Source organism: Ascaphus truei, chromosome 2 (assembly GCF_040206685.1).
Source record: "Ascaphus truei isolate aAscTru1 chromosome 2, aAscTru1.hap1, whole genome shotgun sequence".
In the NCBI taxonomy this organism is placed as follows: domain Eukaryota; kingdom Metazoa; phylum Chordata; class Amphibia; order Anura; family Ascaphidae; genus Ascaphus; species Ascaphus truei.
In genome coordinates, this window is record NC_134484.1 from 352,525,422 (window position 1) to 352,545,273 (window position 19,852).

Below are 19,852 nucleotides of genomic sequence, written 5' to 3' on the forward strand. Positions count from 1 at the left end.
ATCATATAAATAACAGGTCATGTGAATAAGATCTATGCATAGTTAGCACTCCATGTACTCTATAGATTTGGCCCTGAGCAACACAGATACTAGTTAAAGCAGCAATTGTCTTTATTTTTCATTGTTACAACTTCACAAAAAGGGAAAGAGGGAAGAGGGGGGTGACAGTGAAGGGGACACATACTTGGAATACCAAGTCTGGAGAAAGTGTTTTGTTTTTTTTCTGAATTGGTTTCGGTGTATTTGTGGTTTTTACATTCCTGTATGTCACTGCAGATCAGGCTTCCCCTGCTCTCACCTCTCTGTAACCTGGCCACCCTCACCCTGACGGACATCGGCCTCTTCCAATGAGCAGGGTCGTAACGTCTCACCCTGCCAATCAGTCGACGTGGGGGCGGGCTCTGCGCCTTCTGTGCACCTGCCACCCGCTCCGCCTCCCCCCCCCCCCACCTTACACCTGGGTACGGGGCGGGTCTGCAGACGGGGTAGGCTCATGTACAGGGTGGCACCTCTATTCTGATCGGAAGCACCGACGTCTCAGGTAAAAAAAAACAAAACACGAATAACAATAAAAAGAATGCATCTTGCTTCGGTGGCATCATTTCAAAAACACTGGCCGCCCAATAGGAGTGCAGCAGGTAGGGCTTTGCAACGCATGACTCAGGATCGGTGCGCGCGAGTGCGAGGTTGGCAGGTCCAGGGTTCTATGTGGCCTCGCGCTGTGTACCTGAGGGCTGAGTGACGTGTGCGCGAGGCCTGTGTGACGTGTGCGCGAGGCGCCCCCTCCCCGCTGCCTGTGCAGCACCTGCAGGTAGCACACACACCGCAGCGCGGAGTACAGTACCTGCTGCTACCTGTCTGCTCGGGGACTTCGTGAGCAGCGCAGCACTGTCACATCTCTTTGCACAGGGACCCACCTGCTGCGCTTGTCTTCCATCTCCTCCAGTGAGAAGAATGAGCTGGAATAACAACTTGCTGATAACTCTTTTCTCTCCCTACCTGGCCCTTTGATCAGCTGGATTTGCATGTATTTTGTTCTGGCTGCTGCTGCTCCTGCTACTTGTCTGTTGTTTTTCTAACCTCTCCTGGGAAAGGAGAAGTTGATCTCAAAGGCGCTTGTTGCTGAGACACACACAGGTGAGGATCAGCCTTTGGGGAAGCACTGGGTGCCATCACTGAATGTGCGGAGAGGTGGCCACATTAGTCCTCAAGTTTGTGGGGTGGCAAATTAAGTGGATCATTTAAAGATCATTCTGCAGTAGCAGCATCAAAGCAGCACTGAGCTGTAAAACAGAGCCTACAACGAGTTATCCTTGATCTCCTGCAAGGTAGCACAATAAATGCACAGGGCAGGTGCATGATGTAGGGGAGGAAAGAGTTACGTGGTATGCAGAGCTGTCATTCTACTGCTTTCTTTAGCCCCCTTTTTTCCTAAATGGGACTGCTAGGCATTGCAAAACAGGGCAGGCTAATCTGGCAACAAAAGTGTTATGTTTTAAGTTTACAAAACTATAACTATATCCTAAGCTTAAAAAGGTGTGTGTGTGTGTGTGTGTGTGTGTGTGTGTGTGTGTGTGTGTGTGTGTGTGTGTGTGTGTGTGTGTGTGTGTGTGTGTGTGTGTGTGTGTGTGTGTGTGTGTGTGTGTGTGTGTGTGTATGGAGATGTGTGTGTGTGTGTGTATATATATATACACACACACACACACACACACACACACGTAGCAGACCGTATTACCCCTGTTAACACAAAATAACATGCACAATATTAAAGTATGCATTATCTGAGCCATTGTTTTCAATGGCATTACTGTTCATAAACGCACCAGCATTACCGCATTGCATTACATACACACATACACACATACACACACACACACACACACTAGTTTTATTTATGTATATATTTATTTGTGTGTGTATGTATATATGTGTGTGTGGGTATGTATGTATGTATGTATATATATATATATATATATAATAGTTTTTTGTTTTGTTTTTTTTAGTACATATACTGTAATAAAGCCCAAAAGAGCAATATTGAACACGTAATTGATCAAAACACGTTTGCTTTTAATTTACATATCCAGTGCTGATAATATGGCTCTTTTCGGCTTTTTTCTCTTTATCTTGATATTGTTTTACTGAGCACGGTATAGTATTTAGGACTACTTACCCCTTAAATGCTTTTTTACACACACGCACACACACGCAAGTACAATTTCTTCCTTTGAGTTTGTAATCCATTTTTTTTAGTACCTTGGTAATAGGCACTTAATCTTGTACAAGAATCTGTATATTTCCGATATCACCTTCTTGTGCATGCACAAACACTTTTTGTTGCGCTGCAAAACTAAATGTTCCACATGTACAGTAGAATTGTTGCCTTACACACAGTGGCAGTTACTGTAGTCATGAAACTGAGTTTTTATCAGAGCACTATCGCATCGAAACTCCCTATGTATTTAAAGGGAGTTTCTATGCTAGTGTCCCCATCAGCACTATCGCAGTTTAACAATTAACCCCCAGTGAGCGACACATTGCTCGTGGAATCTCTCGGCTGTGGTACCGTTCTATTCATACAAATATTTACTGACGGGCAACATCTGTAAAATCGATGTAATCAGGTTACTGTTTAATGACATTTTAAGAGCATGATTGGTGCTATGACTTATTTGCTTCTAGCTGTTTCCGTGAGTAAATTGTAATATTTTAATTGCAGGCTACCTGCTAGTGAACATGAAACAATTCAGAGAAAAGTGCTACTAATTAACAGAGTTCCTGTAAGTTTATATAAATAAATGACCGGTGCCTGACTTTAAAGCAGGTGTCCAAGCTGCCGGTGTAATTTATTTTTATTTTCTTCCCTTTTAATATGGGCATCAATACAATCAACACAATGAGAAGTAATTAGCTAAGTTGCCAATCGATCCGTTCTCCTGTGATCGATCGGCGAAGATTTGGCTCCGGGGTTCACTAAATGACTACAGAGGAGTATTGACCCATTATCTGTGACTTTGTAAATGGTTGCTATAGAAACAAAAAAAAGTGTGTTACATTATAATACATTAAAAATGTAATTCAGAGTTGTTGTAAAAAAATGCTAGAAGTAGTTTCTCATTGTAAATAACTGATTTATTAAAAAAAAAACACATGTAGGGTATTGCTTGGTCTGCAGGTTTAACATTAGCAAACAGCTGCTTTAAAAGAAACGTGTTGAAGCATGAGAGTCCGCCTTTGGTAATAAAATAACGTTGGCATAAAGACCCCTGTTCAATATGATGTAAAGGGGTCTGCCCTTTTCTCAGGAAGATGTGAGCTTCCTTCATTTGAATGGGACTTGAATCTTCCTGAGACAGGGGAAGATGACTTCACAGCGTGCTGAACAGGGGCCTAACAGGCTACCTGTTCCGATGTACTAATAGTGTGATTGGTGAATAATAAATAGATCTCCAAGCTGAATACACAACGTCGGTAATATTAGTGTTGGTAATCGCCCTCATAATTCAAATAATGACCGCATTCAGAAGCTCACACATTCAGTGGTGGTACCAATAGTATTCTTTTTATGGGGGGAAAAATCTGGTCTTAGAAATTTATAATATTTTAATAACATATTAGAAGAAAATTGTAGCAGTTTACATGTATGCAATGTAAAGTGACCACTACCTATTCCTCAACAAACCTAGCCAGTCATTTTATAGCAAAAGAGTTCTCTTAGCCATATTTGGTCTGGGTTGCAAATAAAATACCTTTTATTTATCCAGTTTCTAAAAGTAACTCGTGGGTGCATTTTTATGTCTCCCATATATCACCAAAACCTGTTCTCGCTTTAAGTGAGCCTTGGGATTAAAAGAGAGGAAGTTCATAAAACGTTCAATGATATGCATTGTGATGGGGGAATAAGAAGTTAAATTATACACTTGTCATCATTAATATAGAGACCATTGCAAACAGGGATTCTGGGTAATGATGACAATGAAATACTCCCACCCTAATCCGATTGGCTCTTGAACTCCAGTAGTTTGAAAGTTCAATACACAACAGTTGCAGAGAGTGAGCAGACGAAGAAAAATGATGAACCGCTTGGTCCAATAAGCGGTAACTTCCATGCTAAACTCCCCCTCCAGCAATATTATAATATAAACAAGACATGGCCAAGATAATTGCCAATTGGCTATTATAAAAAAAATATATCCGATGCCTGTGCATTAAAAAAAAAATTCAAAAATACCTTTTCTGTAAGAGTTACATTTATTCTTTCAATTATGCTTTTGCCAACTATCCCTTTAGACAGGGGAAAAAAATGTATTACCCTGGATAGGGATCTGGCATATATGTGCAAAAAGTAATTAAAACATTCAATACCATCTGTATTATCCTTCTTTGCCGCTTCATGTTTTCGTGTACTATGGGATGAGAAGATTTCTGGTTTTCACAATATTATACGTTCCTCTAGATTCATCTATATAGTTTTATCAACTGCGACACTGAATGCCATAATAAAGGAGACTGAAAAGAAAGATATACAGTATATCAATGTATATAGGTATAGTGTTGTATACACACACAGGCTGCACCTCTTCTTAACATTATGATGACTGAATAGATGATCCTTCACAAACTGCTGCTTAAAAAATATGCTGTTTTTATTTGTTCCAAAAATACTTAAAATCACATACAAAAATCACATCTAGCACAAGGTGCGGTAGAGACACTGAAACTGGTTGGAGCTTTTTTTCCTTGTGCTAGATGTGATTTTAACTATTTTTGGAACTACAGTAACAAAACAAGCATATCTGTTAAGCAGCACTTTGTGAAAGATCATTTATTCGGTCATCATGATGTTCAGAAGAGGTACAGATCAGTGCCGTCTTAACGCATGGGCACGCTGGGCAGTTGCCCGGGGGCCCCACGAGCATAGGGGCCCCATGCTAATCTATGCACAGACCAGAATTTAACACTAATTTTCCGATCTCCCGCTAGCTCGGTAGAAGGAGAAAAATGACGACTTGTAGCGGAGAGTTGGCAGGGCCCAGTGCACTGCTTTGCCCTATAATGCTGTTAAGACGGCCCTGGTACAGCTTGTGTGTGTATAACCATATTCCTGCTATGATGTCATTCTTTTCAGTCTTTTTTGTTGTTATGGAAGTATAATGCGTGGTGCTAATAACGGGGAGCGCGTTCACCCGGGGCTCCTGTGTGTGTCCTGCTATGCGCGCGACAACAGGGAGGGACTTAGTGTTCTCTCTTCCCCTCTCCTCTGTGGTGGTGCGTGCGCACCAGGATGATGTGGATGACAGCGCTGACGGGCGCGCGCGCTTCCGGCACGCTCCCCCGTCCCTAAGACACGGTCCATGGTCACCATGGTGAGGAAGCCTTTGCTGGCTCTGCGCAAGCGCGTTTTAGCTTGGGTCTTTCCTCTCTGCTGGGCCGGGATTGCGTGTGGGAGGCGGGCGCTGCGTGTGGGGGCGCGTGTGCGCGCTCTGGTGACCCCACACCAGAATTTCATCGCCCAGATTATAGGGAGAATCCCAGATAAGGTTTAGGATTGCTAAAACAATTATTTTTTACTCTTTAAATATGTTAATGATGATGGGATGTGTATGCCTTGATAAAGTGCTCTGTGTAGCAAGAAACATGTTGGTAGGGTAATGCCTTGCTTTGCCTTTTTTCCTTCCATGACTATTACATTTTTTTTTATGGATAACGCACTTTATTCCTAAATTCTCTTGTTTGGATGATTCCGGTTGTGCTCTGCCATTTCTCTCCTATTTTTTTTGTTATGGCAATATAGTGTCGCAGTTGATAAAAAGTATACAGACGAATCCAAACGAGGAAAAAAAAAAATTGTGAATGCCAGAACCTGCAAATGATAATACAGACGTTAGTCATGTGAGTCACTAAATGTTTTAATGATTTTTGTACATATATGCCAGATCCTTATCTATGATCACACAAATTATGCTATTTTTTTTTTGATCATAAAAAAAAATCACAGGTTTCTCCCTCCCCTCCCCACCATTTATTTAACCAATATTAATATGGTTTATGCCCCAAAAAAGTTATTACTACAATGTGCTCCCCTTTGCTTTCATAATACTAGCAATGGGAACTAATATCCTAATTAAAACATGTGACGTTGCTGGCCCCTCTGACACTCAAGGGGTTCAAATGTGTGCATAGCGTTTGTGTCATGCAAGCTCAATGCATTCACTTCAGTGGACAGACCTTGTCTCGGTTCAAAACGAAATAGTTTTGCCTTGCTGGGTGTTGTTCAGTCAGCACTGTGTTACTAAGTAAACCAAACATATACTGTAGTCGAAACTAAAATTAGGTGCGTGTATCTGTCCATCTCTGTATCTATGTGTTCCTCCAGGGAATTTACACAACACGCCCTTGCAGCTCAGCACTATGATTAGAAATGTCAGAGCCATGCAATCGGTATTCCTTTGCCTCTCACAAGTACTCCGACCAGATTCAGGCAGAAAAGAACTGCCCCATATACAAAGCTTTTATGACTCGAGCTAAATACCCACCAAAAGCACTTACTGTAGGACTAGTTACCGAGAGTGTTGGATGACAGGGAAAAGTCTGCAGATTGGCAAATGATTAATACATTTTTAAGATGGTGATTAACAAATGCATGAAGGAAAATGGAGGTTCTCCCCCAAATAATCGCCTTAAACATAAAACACATTCTGGTGTAATTGCTATTCTTTTTACACAGTAAAAGTTTGTAGTAGGAATATTGGTCCGTGAAGTAAAAATATCCCACTTTTCTGTCAACTGCTTTCTCAAATGGGGGGCTAATGGTGTTTTTTTTATGTAGATTTTGTTACTGGATGAACTTTTGGGACCTCATCTCATCCCATTTTGAGATGTCATAAATAATATCATGTTACTGAAAATGTAACTATGCTATTTTATATAATCGAACATTAAAATGTGAGCAACAGTGGGTGGGTAGCAATGTTTGTCCTTTCTTCCATATAGTACCAAAGGAGGGAGAGGGAGTAGGTGATATGATGCCTTTTTATTGGAGCAACTAGTAGTTATGTTACAAGCTTTCAAACCTCTTGGGGTGCTACATCGGGTTACCCTCTCCCTCCTATGTTATTAAAATTATTATTGTTATTAAAATTTAAAATTCTTGAGACACCATGCAATAACTATAAAGAAGTATAGCGATCACAAAACAATTAGGATAAATCAATCCCTGCTAGGAGAGCTTACATTCTAACTACTGCTGCTTTTGTTGTAGGCTGGAGGAACAACTGGGCATCTCTGGACTCGTCTAGCTTGTGTGTACATTGAGGGGCATCATGGCAGAGAGCGCCACTGGGAAGAACAGCAGTAACGGCTGGTGGAAGTCACTAACTGTTCGTAAAAAGCCCAAGGAGCTTTCGGCTTATGGAGGTCCAGGCTCTGCTGAAGCAACAGAGGACAGAACATACTCTGGGGCACGGGCAGTTGGAAGTGTGTCTTTGGGCTCCTCCCTTGGATCGAGAGAGAACCAGCACCCAAACTCCATGCCCAGCGGAGGCACAGAACTCAATAGCAGTGATGTTAAGGCAGACAAGACATTCAACGAGAAGACTGGCCGTAGGAACCTCAAGATCTCCCGTTCTGGACGCTTTAAGGAGAAGAGGAAGGTGCGTGCCAGTTTACCAGAAAGCCCCAATTTCTTTGAGGAGAACCCAGCTCATGCAAATGATGAGCGGCAGTGAGGAGTAGAGAGAGGCTGCAGAAAGGGCTAGACCAAAGACGAGCTGACACCAATGCCACTTACAGGACCACTGACATCCAGGGGATGGGCTACCTACCATTGGGTAATTTTCACCTTTTGGGCCACTTAGACCCAAAGGTAGGAAACCACTGCATTGCAACCAAACTCGTGAATGCCATCTGAATCTTCAGGATGACTTATCAGCAACCCAACGTCCGAGTGCCTTGCTCATGGCTCCCAAACTTTGTGATTTACTACGTCAGGAGACTGAAGCACAAATCAGATGTTCCAGTGATTGAACGCACTAGATCCTAAGAGTCAAACCACGTTTCTTGAAGACAATCTATGTCACTGTAATTATGGGTAAAAGAGGGACAAAACTAATTTGAACTTTTCAGAAAGCAAAGTAACGCCTCCACAGCGAGGAGGGAATAAAAAAATGATAATTGTGGCAAGGATTGAAGTGTTCTAACAATTTTTAGGGTGATTGCTTGCACCATGCAATATTACACCTTTTGGGATGGATACATTTATCAATGAAGTGATAAATCTTTGGGGGGAAAAAGGAAAACCGTGAAAGATTCTGATTGAAAAAAAACTAATTTGCTAGGATTATTTTTGTTTTTCAGATTTTAAATTCCCTTAAATGAAGACTATATTTCTTAATATGCACAAAATTGGTGTCAATTTTACAGATTGTCCATATTTCATGATTGAAGAATACTTTTTAAATATTTATTTCTTGAAATAGAAAGGGATTTCTAGTTCCACAGTGAATTTGTACAGTTTAACAAAGAGAAACTATTTCTGGATGTGGTAAAGTGAAGTGAGCCCTGCTTGTAGTTTTTATGGATAGGGTAGTGGAATTCATTGCTTGACAAGCTAATGGCCAGAATAATTTTTGTTCTGATTCAGAACTTTTGTAAAGAATCACTCTCCTCAAATGCACTTTAAACTGGAATATGTTAGTAGTTTTCTAGTTGTGTAATTAGCGAGAGGCTGCTTTTGTATGTTAAAAAAAAAACGTTTTGATCAAACATTTTGTAATTGGCATCCTTTTAAGATAATGAAGGTGAACATTGTAATGCAACAGTTTCTTTGAATATTAAAATATTGCAAAAAAACACAGAACAATAGATGCTAGAGTACATATTTATTTCTTATGTCATTGTCCTCACATGCCATGAAATAATTTGCCCATGATATCTTATAAAGGTGCATTCTAATCATATTAAATATTTCAGCGTTGATGGCCCCAATTAGCAAAATATGTTGAATTTGCAGAAAGTGGAAGTGCTCAGTAATGCAAAACCTCAATCACTACCATATTTACAGCTGTTTCATACAGTAGTGTTTACAATTTCTCCATAGTCTACTCTAAGCACATCACCCAGCTTGTGGAATATGCAGTAATATAATGATTGCGTAAGGAGCTAGTCACAGAATCGTACTTACAGTATTAGGTCACAATGCAACAGTGATTGCATAGATTGCAGTTCTTTTGGGCCCATACAATTATTCTACCACAATAGTGCTCTGAAATGTAAAACTATGAGGAAATATATCAGTAAAGTACTGATGTAGCTGATGTTATTACCCACGTTAACGCAGAATAAGGCAAGAACTAACACAGTAAATATTGTGTGCGTTAAGGAGGTAACGCACACGTAATCGTTGCTTTCAATAGTGCTGGCGGTACAACTTGCACTAATAACGCTGTAGCCTTAACAGTTGTAATAACGTCTGCTTCACCATAACGTCATTAAAATGAAAGAATAAGAAATAATAATGGCTGAACCAAGTTTAAATTCTAGTGCAGGAGTAGCCAATTCCAGTTCTCAAGGGCCACCAACAGGTCAGGTTTTCATGGTATCCTTCAGCACAGGTGCTGCAATCAGTGGCTCAGTCGATGACTGACTGAGCCAATGATTGAGCCACCTGTGCTGAAGCAGGGATATCCTTAAAACCTGACCTGTTGGTGAGCATTGAGGATCGGGGTTGGCCACCCCTGGCCACACTCATGCAATAGCTTTTTAGTGCAAACGCTCATTTTATCACAGAAAACATCTCTCAGCCATAAGGTTTGGTATTTTTCTATCTTATATTCACTTAAGCTGGCTTGTTCACTGTACTGTGAAGCTGCTTCTCTGTGCTGGGGGCAATTTTAGTCAAATTTCTTTGAATGGAGAAAGCCTTTTCTCCTGCACTAGGAAGTGGCTTTGCAGCATAACAAGGGACTTCTAGACTTGATCAGTTTTGTAAAAAAAAAAAATGTGAACGTTTAAATGGCCACGGGTAAGTCAATACACCAAAAACACTAGTTTCTAGAGAACTGTGACGTTTTGGGGGTGCTGCCAGTTTTAGGACAATTGTAATCTAAATGTGTACTCGGAGTTAGATTTTTATTTGAAGAAGACCCAGATAAAGAGGAGTTGAGTTCAGAAGGGAGGAGGCGTAGGCTGTTTCTTTTAATGGGCCTTTAGAAAGTATGGCCATTGTGGGCAAGTGTTTATTCATTGGGATATTACCATTCTATTAAAAGGGGAAGGCATCAAACAAAATAGACAGAGGAACTAGCAATTCTCCAAGTGGATTATCCAGTGGTTTCCTACCTTTGTGTAGCTATGCATATGGGGATATACTTTAGTCTAAGAAAAATTGCACTTGTACCCTTTGAGTCAGTGCTACTGAAAGAAGACAACACTTAATTTACTCATACTGTATGGACACACATTGCATCTGCTTTGTCCTATGGATCATTATGTCCGGGTGGTGGGTGGGGGGGGGGGGGAGGTTGGGGTTTCTCTTGGAGCACAGTGAAGACATAGGGAATAACAATATTTATATCCCAGGGAATCCCCCAGATTAAGATACATGTATCGGTTTTAGCTCTGGCAGACATTGCAGTTTTACATTCTCTCTCTCTCTCTAAAGAGAATCTCCTTTTAGTGAATAGAAGTTAAATAAGGTAAGCAATGCCTTTTTAACATGTACACCATTTTTTTTAGACGGGGCAGAAGAGACATTTACCCCACTCTCATGGATTGCTGCGAATGACCATTAAGATCTTTGGGTGGCTGTGTGTTCAGATCATGCTTTATTCACATATTTTCCTTTTTGTTAACAGCAATCGGATAGCTACTGAAACCGTGTCTAGATAATCACATTCTTCTGCTTTCTTTGTTCTGTGCAGATATTTTTAATAAAACAGAACAAGAAACACCCATTAAGTCCTTAAAGCAGGGGATGCATCTTATTCACCTCTCTATGAAAAGAAATTCACTGCAAAAAAAAAAAATGGTCAAGTGCTTCTTTATTTATTCTCCCACGGCTAATAATTTTTAATGAGTCTCAGAAATGTATTAACAAAAGTGTTCCTGTTTGTCTTTAGTATTCCTTTCCAAGCAGAGTCAAAAGTTCCGCCCTACTTTCAATAAACCACAAAACCGTCATTGTATGAGCCGGGAGACATTGAACTCACTGGGTCTACCTATTTTAAGCCCTTAGTCTGTGAGAATAAGATTTTTGGGAGGAGTTGAAATTCAAGTTTATGGATGTAATTCAATACCTCCCCTGACTTTTCGAAACTGTGGTTGCCTTATTATTACGTTTGTGAATGTATATATGCCTTGTAATCTGTGTACCACATACCAACTTGAGTGGATAATTACCAAAGTTTCCCTACAGCTTTGCACTAAAGCAGCCATTGCACATGAATTTTATTAGTTTTAATGACCATGTTTATTTAGTTAAAATATGATTTATTACGGAAGATGCCTTGAATGTGTCTTGGTTTTATAGTGCAGATTTCATGGGTTTCAATAAACAATATGCCCCTCTACTGTATGTTCATACTGTAGTTAAAACTGGATATCTTGTTGGGTTTTTTTTGCACAGTAATAAAGTATGTTTGCAAATCTTCTGCAGGTGATACAATAGTTTTTGTAATATTTAATAAGGTATAGATACTTTTCTAAATATTGCCTGTTTCAAGGTGCCTTTCTTTGATAACCTAAATTGTTTTCCTACAAAACACCTTTAGTCTTCCTTTTTCATACTCAACACATAAGCCATTGTGAAATTCTCATCCCTTTTAAAAAAAAATATACTGATCCAAAACATTATTTTTTATGACAATTGTGATTTTCTTAGAACGACTTAATACCAGAACACTGACCACTGTGAATCAGTCAGATCTAAGGGTCAGATTCAATAAAGTCAGTTAACATTTCTTCGTGCAAGGGAAACTTTCTTTAAAAACATTAAGATACCTAAAATAAGTCAAGAAGATATCGACAGACTAAACTCTCCAATCACCCAAAAAGAGATAAAAGACACAATCCAAAATCTTAAAAATTGCGAGGCCCCAGGCCTGGACGGGATGTCAGGAGAATGCTATAAAATTCTGAAAGAGGATCTGATAGAACCGCTACAACAAATACAGTATATCACAAGGCACGCAAAGAAGCCACGTTTATGAAAACAAGCGAAATGGCCCATTTTATGATAATACACAAACAGGGCAAAGATCCCCTGAGACCAGAATCGTACAGACCAATCTCACTGATTAACCAGGACGCCAAAATATATACCAAAATTATGGCAGATAGGCTAGCGAACATTCTCCCGTCCTTGATACACCCTGATCAATCGGGATTTGTCAAGGGAAGATCCGCAGTTAAAAATATCAGAAAAGTCCTAGCGGCAATAGAATGGGTCCGACTACACAAATTAGGGAATACAGCATCCGTGATTATTGATGCTGAGAAAGCATTTGACAACATAATGTGGAACCATGTATTCTTCGTGCTAGACAAATTTGGACTAAGAGGAAATTTTAGCAACATGATAAAGGCAATGTACAATACCCCAAAGGCTAGAATAATAGCAGCGGGACATCTATCAGACCCATTCCAACTATATAGAGGGACACGTCAAGGGTGCCCGCTGTCACCCCTGCTTTTTAATCTAGCAATAGAACCTCTGGCAATATACCTGAGGCAAATGGAGGAATTTAAGGGGATCATGATAAACAAAACTGAAACTATCAATGTTTGCAGATGACATATTAATGTTCATGACTAACCCTGATGAATCAATCAAAAAGGTATTATAGCCAATAGAGACATTTGGGTCGTTTGCCGGCTTTAAAATAAATATATCTAAAACATTGCTTCGTGTTCACTAAAATGTACCACTTCGCAGTGATAAGTCATTTTTCTTCACCAGAATCAATAAACATTTATTTATATATATATATATATACACATTTGTGAAGTGTAATGTTCTCAATCACCTATTTCAGAGAGTTATCTTCAGCAATAAGTGATAAATACCTCCCAGAGTAATAAATATGTCGAGAGTAAAGTTCTCAAGAAATACTCAACATGATTGTGAATGCAGAGAGCCATTTTCCATTAGCACAGAGATAGTGGGGAACAAACATGAAGTTGGGGGTTATGTGAGAAAGCAAATTTTATTTGGACCTGTGGATTTTTCATTTTTTCTTCTTTTAAAGGAACAGCTCTCCTTACTTCCCCAACCCCTCCCCGTTTTCTTTTTACATGTATAGAAAGCAGGGGTTCCCAGGAGCTGAATCGTATTCATTTCAGCTCTAGTGACCCCCTTGTTCCTGAGATACTTACAAGGGAAGGTGCCGTCGGTACTGTTCATCCCCTCCGGGGTAAACAAAATGGATGATGTTTAAATCTCTTGTGTTATGCATGCCAATAGGGAACCTCTACATCTTCTGTCACGCCTCCCTATTGGCCTGTGTGATGCAGTGATTTACACTTCTATGAAATACCAACAGCACCTTCTCCGGTAAGTATTTTGGGAAATAGGGGGTCCTCGGATCTTAAATTAACGTGCTTCAGCTCAGGTGATCCCCTGCTTCTTATAAATGTTAAAAAAGGGGGGGGGGCGGCAGAGGAGAACTGCTTTAAGTTACTATTTGGGATGCTTTCAGTTGTCTACGTCTGTAAGTGGGGTCTCCTGAGAAATATTTGGTAATGGGGGACATTTTCCCACTTTCCTTTTCATTACTCAAAAAAGGATAATAGATAAAAAAAAATTACTGTAATGCTATAAATTGTGTGTGTATGTGCCTTACTACTGCAATAGTGTATTCGTGTACTGTACATAGGATATGGAGACTGGAGGTCTGCACACACTTAATACAGGTATGTTTCCAAATGGTTCTGCAGCTCTCTAAAAGGTTAACAAAAAAACAGTGACCTAGGCAGCTTCACAGGTCAATTTGCCACAGTGAGGGAGGTGAAGAACATTTGAGATACATTTCTCAAGTAGCCCAGCAATAATCACTCTTCAGAATTTATTGAATAGCATAGGCATACTTCATTGGAAGAAAAATTATCTTTTACATATAGATTTGCATATTTGAGAACCCTTTCTCATTCCCCTCTTCGCAGTCATTTCACCCTGACTTCATTCACTGCCACCTCGTCGTGAAAATGCCAATGTTGAATACAGTGAAACTTTTCTCAGCATTTTGTTTAGTGATGAAATGTACCTTTGGGCCACTCTTTGGACTCAATAGAATCTGGCCCGAAGACTAATTACCATAGCTAGTAAAAATAACTTTGGGAATATTTGTTCTTTTGCATTTTGTACTCTGGCTAATGGGACTAAACTCCAAAAGGTATTGAATATATGTAACCCTCCTTGCCCGGCTCTTAAGGAGTTTACGTCATGATACACTGAGCACAGCCATGTAAATAGTCTATCATACCTTTTGGAGGGTGCTGGATCCGTGCAGGGTGGGTGTAGATATGCAGATGTTAGACTGAAGAGCGCCAGGAACTTATATATGACAAACAGAGAGTTTTATTTACATTAATTGATAATGCGTCACACACAACTCCACATGGACATTAACGGGTGTCAAACAATATACTGTAATTACTCTGTGCTGTTTCCCTTGCTGGCTCTCACTTCTACACTATTGAGGTACTTATACTTGTGTCCTTTAGTAATGTCAGATTGTAGATCTCTTGTATAGCTTCCTCAATGTTCATGTATCTGGGGGGGGACACTGTCTTCTCTGGATCAGTATCACTTTACTGTGGACGACGCTCTTCTATACTTAACAGATCAGGAGTTTACTGGGGACTTATCAGTGGGACAACACCATATCTTCAGGGATCGGTATACCGTCACTGTGCAGCTTCAAGCACATTCATACCTGTTGGATCGGGCCGCTACTAGGAACCTTCTGGTGGGTCCAACTACGTGCCAGAGTTTCTACTCTAGGAACTCCCTGCCGAGCACTTGCCTGCTCTTCTGGTCAGAGAACAAACTCTCTGGTCATTACTATGAGTTCGATCTATAAAGGGCATGTTCCCTAACTGAAAACACAGGTGACAGGACATAACTTACAGTGAGGCCCTCTCCAACTGCTACTTCTGAGAAACATGATTCTAAAACACTGGGGGTTGCTATATATAATATATATATACTTCCTTCTCCCTATGGTGACATCACTGGCCCCAACACCTACTTAGTACTACTGAGGTCCTACTGGGGAGTGGCTATCCTTTCTGCAAGTCATCCTGCATCACATGATGGGGAGGGAAGAAACTCTGTGACCCCCACACAGTTAACCCTCTACGGTCCTTAACCCCTTAACTATTCATAGTCCCTGGCATGGTGGCTACACACCTGTATATGCAAAATGATGCCGTCATAAAATACTATGTTTTTTCTTTTTATTGCAACTTCATTATATTTTACCATATGGTACTTCAATATCAAGGGGTAAGTTGAGCTGCTTCTATATATATTTTAATAGATGCTATTGGCCCCATGACTGTCAGGGTTCTCAAGTAAAGATAAATGTGATTAACACTAACAATTATCTCCTTTTTAAAATTACTCTCTGGGATCTTTTTAAAGGAGAAATTCGACCTGTTTTTATTGGGGGGTTTTCCCCTTAATTTTTTAATACAGGTTTGAAGCAGGAGGTGTCTGGAGCGGAACCCCGTTAATTTCAGCTCCGGGATTGGGTTGCCAGGTGTCCGGTATTGAACCGGACTGTCCTGTATTTTGACACACTGTGCATTAAAAAATGAGTTAATACCAGACATGTATGTGTACGATATTACCTCTCTGGACATAGTGACCTGACCTGCTTGGAGCCATGGATATTTCAGAGCAGAGAGAGTGCAGGGCTGTTGCTAGGGGGCTGGGCAGTATCCTCCATCCTGATAGGCTGTTGCTGGGTAATGCAGCCAATCAGGTGGGGCCAAGGTGGAGGAAATAGCATGGAGCAGAGAGAGGCGAGTCTCTCTGAGCGTGTGAGTCTGTCTCTGTTTGTGAGTCTACCAGTCTGTCTGTGTATTTGTTCTGGTGTGTGTGTGTTTTTTTTTTTTCTGTGGGGGGACGGAGAGAAAATGAGAGGGATGGGGGGAGAGAAGATAGAAGAGATAAAATGAGATCGAGGGGACGGGGTCAGGGGCTGAGAGAAGGGGGGGATGAGTGAGGGTAGGGGTGAGAGTATGAGTGCAGGTACTGTATGTTATTTATAAATTATCTGACCGTTACGTCATTTTTTCACTCAAAGTGTAGACTAATTTGCACCAGATTTTTTTAATGACATAGAATAGTAAATGGTGCAAATTGGTACAAACTTGGAGTGAAATGTATAAAAAAAAAATGACGTAACGGTCTGTATTCTGTAGCCACAGGGTATATGCTACTGTAGATATAATTATGGCCAGATAGCTGAACTCATCCCTCTTTGAAAGCACAAGTCCTTTTGTCTTTTCTGAACGTTATTGAGGGAGTTACAGAAATGAAAGGTTCTTGTGGGTGTTGTGTGGGTAGAGAGTGCTTCTCTATGTGAAGTGCGTCTGTATCAAGGGACGGTCACACGGATTGCTTTGCAAGGGAGTAGGTAAGAATGGTAGTACTCACTCAGTAGTTGGATAAGAAAAGGAAGTGTGTAATGTTTGTCACACAGGAATAGGGACAGGGCTAAGCTACCTGTGAAAACAGACAGGGGAGTATGGAAAAGTCCATTTAGCCAGGGGAATTAAAGGGGTTGTCACGGCAACCAACTTCTAGCAGGCGGGAGAATTGGGAAGTATCTAAATGTATCCATTCCCACCTGCACTAGGAGAGAAGCTGCAGGGAAAGCTTACATCCAAATAAAGGCTAGCAGGCAGAGCTGCAAAAAGGGGGGGGGGGGGGAGGAAACAGGGGGAAACAGAAATAGACAATCCTGTTTTATAATTTATAAATAACATACCTCCCCACCAACTTTTCTCGAGCGCGTCGATCCTTTCACCTTTTCACATTCTGTCCAGTATTTTTGGAGAAGCCACTGGCAACCCTATCCGGGAACCCCCTGCTTCCGGACATACTTGCCTTCAAAGGGGCTGCCGGTATTTCTGCAGTTCTCAGCTTCCTCGTCACATGGGCCAATAGGAAGTTGTACCGGGTGACATCACAGCTTCATATTGACCCGCAGGCTTTGCAAAGCAGCCATATAGTGAACCCTGGAGTGGCTATAGACACCCCCTATGGAGGTAAGTGCCTCCGGAAGCAGTGGTCCCCAGAGCTGAAATCAATGGGTTTTATCAACACCTTGCTTCAATTCTGTATTTTTTTTTAAAATGGCTTAGATTGCTTTTTTAGGTGTTGGAATGCCTTTTACAAATATATAGAATTGAAAATAAAAGATCGATAATATATCTTTTTCAGTACTGACTTCTTTTTAATTAATTTATGATTTTCGAAGATGGCCGAATTTTAATAAAGCTCCCCCGGCATGTTGCCAAATTCAATACCATCTGGGTATTTAGGCTGGTAAAAACACAGGCTGGCACTAATTAAACACAGGGGATAGCGTAACAGACTTATTTTAGGTCTAAAAGCAGCTGACAACTATATCCCAGTAAGTCCCAGTTGTAACCAAGATGGCCAAGTGAAAGGCATGGAAGACCAGATGATGGCGTGGACTGTGGATCACATGTCAGTGGGGTGACGGGAGGCAGAGGAGCGGCGGGCAGACAGCCATCTCTCAACAGTACCATCGCACGCAGACCACTGAAAAGATACAGCAAAGAAAATCAGATGCCGTAAGTAAAAGACCTGGACTGTAACAAACTCACAGCAAAAGCTAAACCATAACAAAAATACACAGACAAGCACACCAAACCAAATAGAGACACTCTACCAATTAAAGTTGTGGGCTAAAGATAAAAGGAAATATCAGAATATAAGAATTAAAGAACATACGGCAGTGCTGAGTTTTATAGAGCTATAAAAACCGCCCTGGCTCTGTTTGCCGGGGCCTACACTTAGGGTAGGGGTTTCTCAGAGCTTGTTGGGTATCAGTGTGTTCATTAACTGTGTGCAGCTGGTCTCGGCTGCTTTTGCGAGGGTAGTAGCCCCTCCCCCCCCAAGGTTTAAGCTTGCCCCACCCCACTTTCCAAGTTGGCAGGTCAGTTTCATTTTGCCAGGTTACGACAGATCCAATGTGATCATTCTTCCTGTAATTATACATGTTAATAAGAATTTTAACCCAGGGAGTGTTAGGACCTGCTACGGTTATGCCTTGAAAGTGGCAGCAGGCTTAAGTCGCTTTGGACAAAGGGTTAAACTAAATGACCCTTTTTTCAAGAGAATATATAGGTATTGCACTGTGTATTTTTGTCACATTGGAAGTAGCTTTGGGCATCTTTGTCTGTTTTTTGTTGTATACATTTAGTCACGCCCACTAGCTCTCCTTTTGACACTTATACAAATATAGTACATATATATATATATATCTTATATACTATATTAGTGAAAGCACTGTATGCCTGTCTGGATGTCCTGTGTCCCTAGGGGAAATCTCATTGGTCCCTTGGCCCACCCGCCCCCGCACACCTCTCATTGGCCTGACACACACACACACACACACACACTCTCTCCCCCCCCCTCTCACCCCTGTGGACTTGCCCCCCCCCCCAACTGTCACTCCTCTGGCCCTCAATGGCTGGCCGCCCTTGACCACCCACCCTCTCACCCCTTCTCCCTTCCCGGCGCTGGCCTGCAACAACAGAGGCGCCCCTATCACCATTACGGCCCCTTTGCTACGCCCTTACCCCACGCGGCACTTTCCGCCGCGGGTCCTCTAAAACGAGCATGCTGCCGGCGGGTAGGGGTGGTTTCGGGGAGAAGAGGGGTCTAGCGGCCAGAAGGGGTCTAGCAGTCAGGTTCCCCGCTTCGGGTCCGGCCGGCGGCCGCGCACGGTAGGGCGGAGGTACAGCCACTGGTGTGCCACGTGGTGCTCCCCGCAGGGGGAGCACAGGCACTTGCGTGCTCCGAGCGTTAGGCCCGCCCGGTCCCGAGGCGGGGAAGTGGAGCGGCCAGCGATGCGGCACCCCCCCCCCCAACAACACCCTCTATCAGCACACGTACCCCACATCGCCGCCACCAGACAGCAGAAACAGAACACTATCACCACACCTCCTGCCACCACTCTGCGGGACCTCACAAACAGCCCGCTCACCCGCCCCCCCTCCCCTCTCTTTCTCCCCCCCTCCCCTCTCTTTCTCCCCCTCCTCCCCTCTCTTTCTCCCCCCTCTCTTTCTCCCCCCCTCTCTTTCTCCCCCCTCTCTTTCTCCCCCCCTCTCTTTCTCCCCCCCCTCTCTTTCTCCCCCCCCTCTCTTTCCCCCCCCCCCTCCCTCTCTTTCCCTCTTTCCCTCCCCTCCCCCCCTCCCTCTCTTTCCCCCCCTCCCTCTCTCCCCCCCCATCCCTCTCTTTCCCCCCTCCCTCTCTTTCCCCCTCCCTCTCTTTCCCCCCCCCTCCCTCTCTTTCCCCCCCTCCCTTTCTTCCCCCCCTCCCTCTCTTTCCCCCCCCTCCCTCTCTTTCCCCCCCCTCCCTCTCTTTCCCCCCCCTCCCTCTCTTTCCCCCCCTCCCCTCTCTTTCCCCCCCCTCCCTCTCTTTCCCCCCCCCCTCCCTCTCTTTCCCCCCCCTCCCTCTCTTTCCCCCCCCCTCCCTCTCTTTCCCCCCCTCCCTCTCTTTCCCCCCCCCTCCCTCTGTTTCCCCCCCTCCCTCTCTTTCCCCCCCTCCCTCTCTTTCTCCCCCCCTCCCCTCTCTTTCTCCCCCCCCGCCCCT

The 19,852-nt window shown here is 42.5% G+C and overlaps 1 protein-coding gene across 4 annotated transcripts; it reads left to right on the forward strand.

The window, feature by feature from the left end:
* Positions 1 to 466: 466 nt before the first annotated feature.
* On the forward strand, positions 467 to 11,648 carry PRR15 (proline rich 15). Of its 4 annotated transcripts, none has more exons than XM_075586862.1 (2): positions 467 to 541; positions 7,262 to 11,648. In XM_075586862.1, exon 2 carries the CDS (start codon positions 7,323 to 7,325, stop codon positions 7,725 to 7,727), a length of 405 nt encoding a protein of 134 aa, XP_075442977.1. In that variant the 5' UTR covers positions 467 to 541; positions 7,262 to 7,322; the 3' UTR covers positions 7,728 to 11,648. The 4 variants fall into 4 exon arrangements, with proteins under 4 accessions (XP_075442977.1, XP_075442975.1, XP_075442973.1 ...); XM_075586860.1 differs by lacking the exon at positions 467 to 541 and adding an exon at positions 572 to 638; XM_075586858.1 differs by lacking the exon at positions 467 to 541 and adding an exon at positions 707 to 1,137.
* The last annotated feature ends 8,204 nt before the right edge of the window (positions 11,649 to 19,852 follow it).

What these genes read in the sequence shown, in the direction of transcription:
- PRR15 (XM_075586862.1), top strand. Translation starts at nt 7,323, where the DNA reads ATGGCAGAGAGCGCCACTGGGAAGAACAGCAGTAACGGCTGGTGGAAG.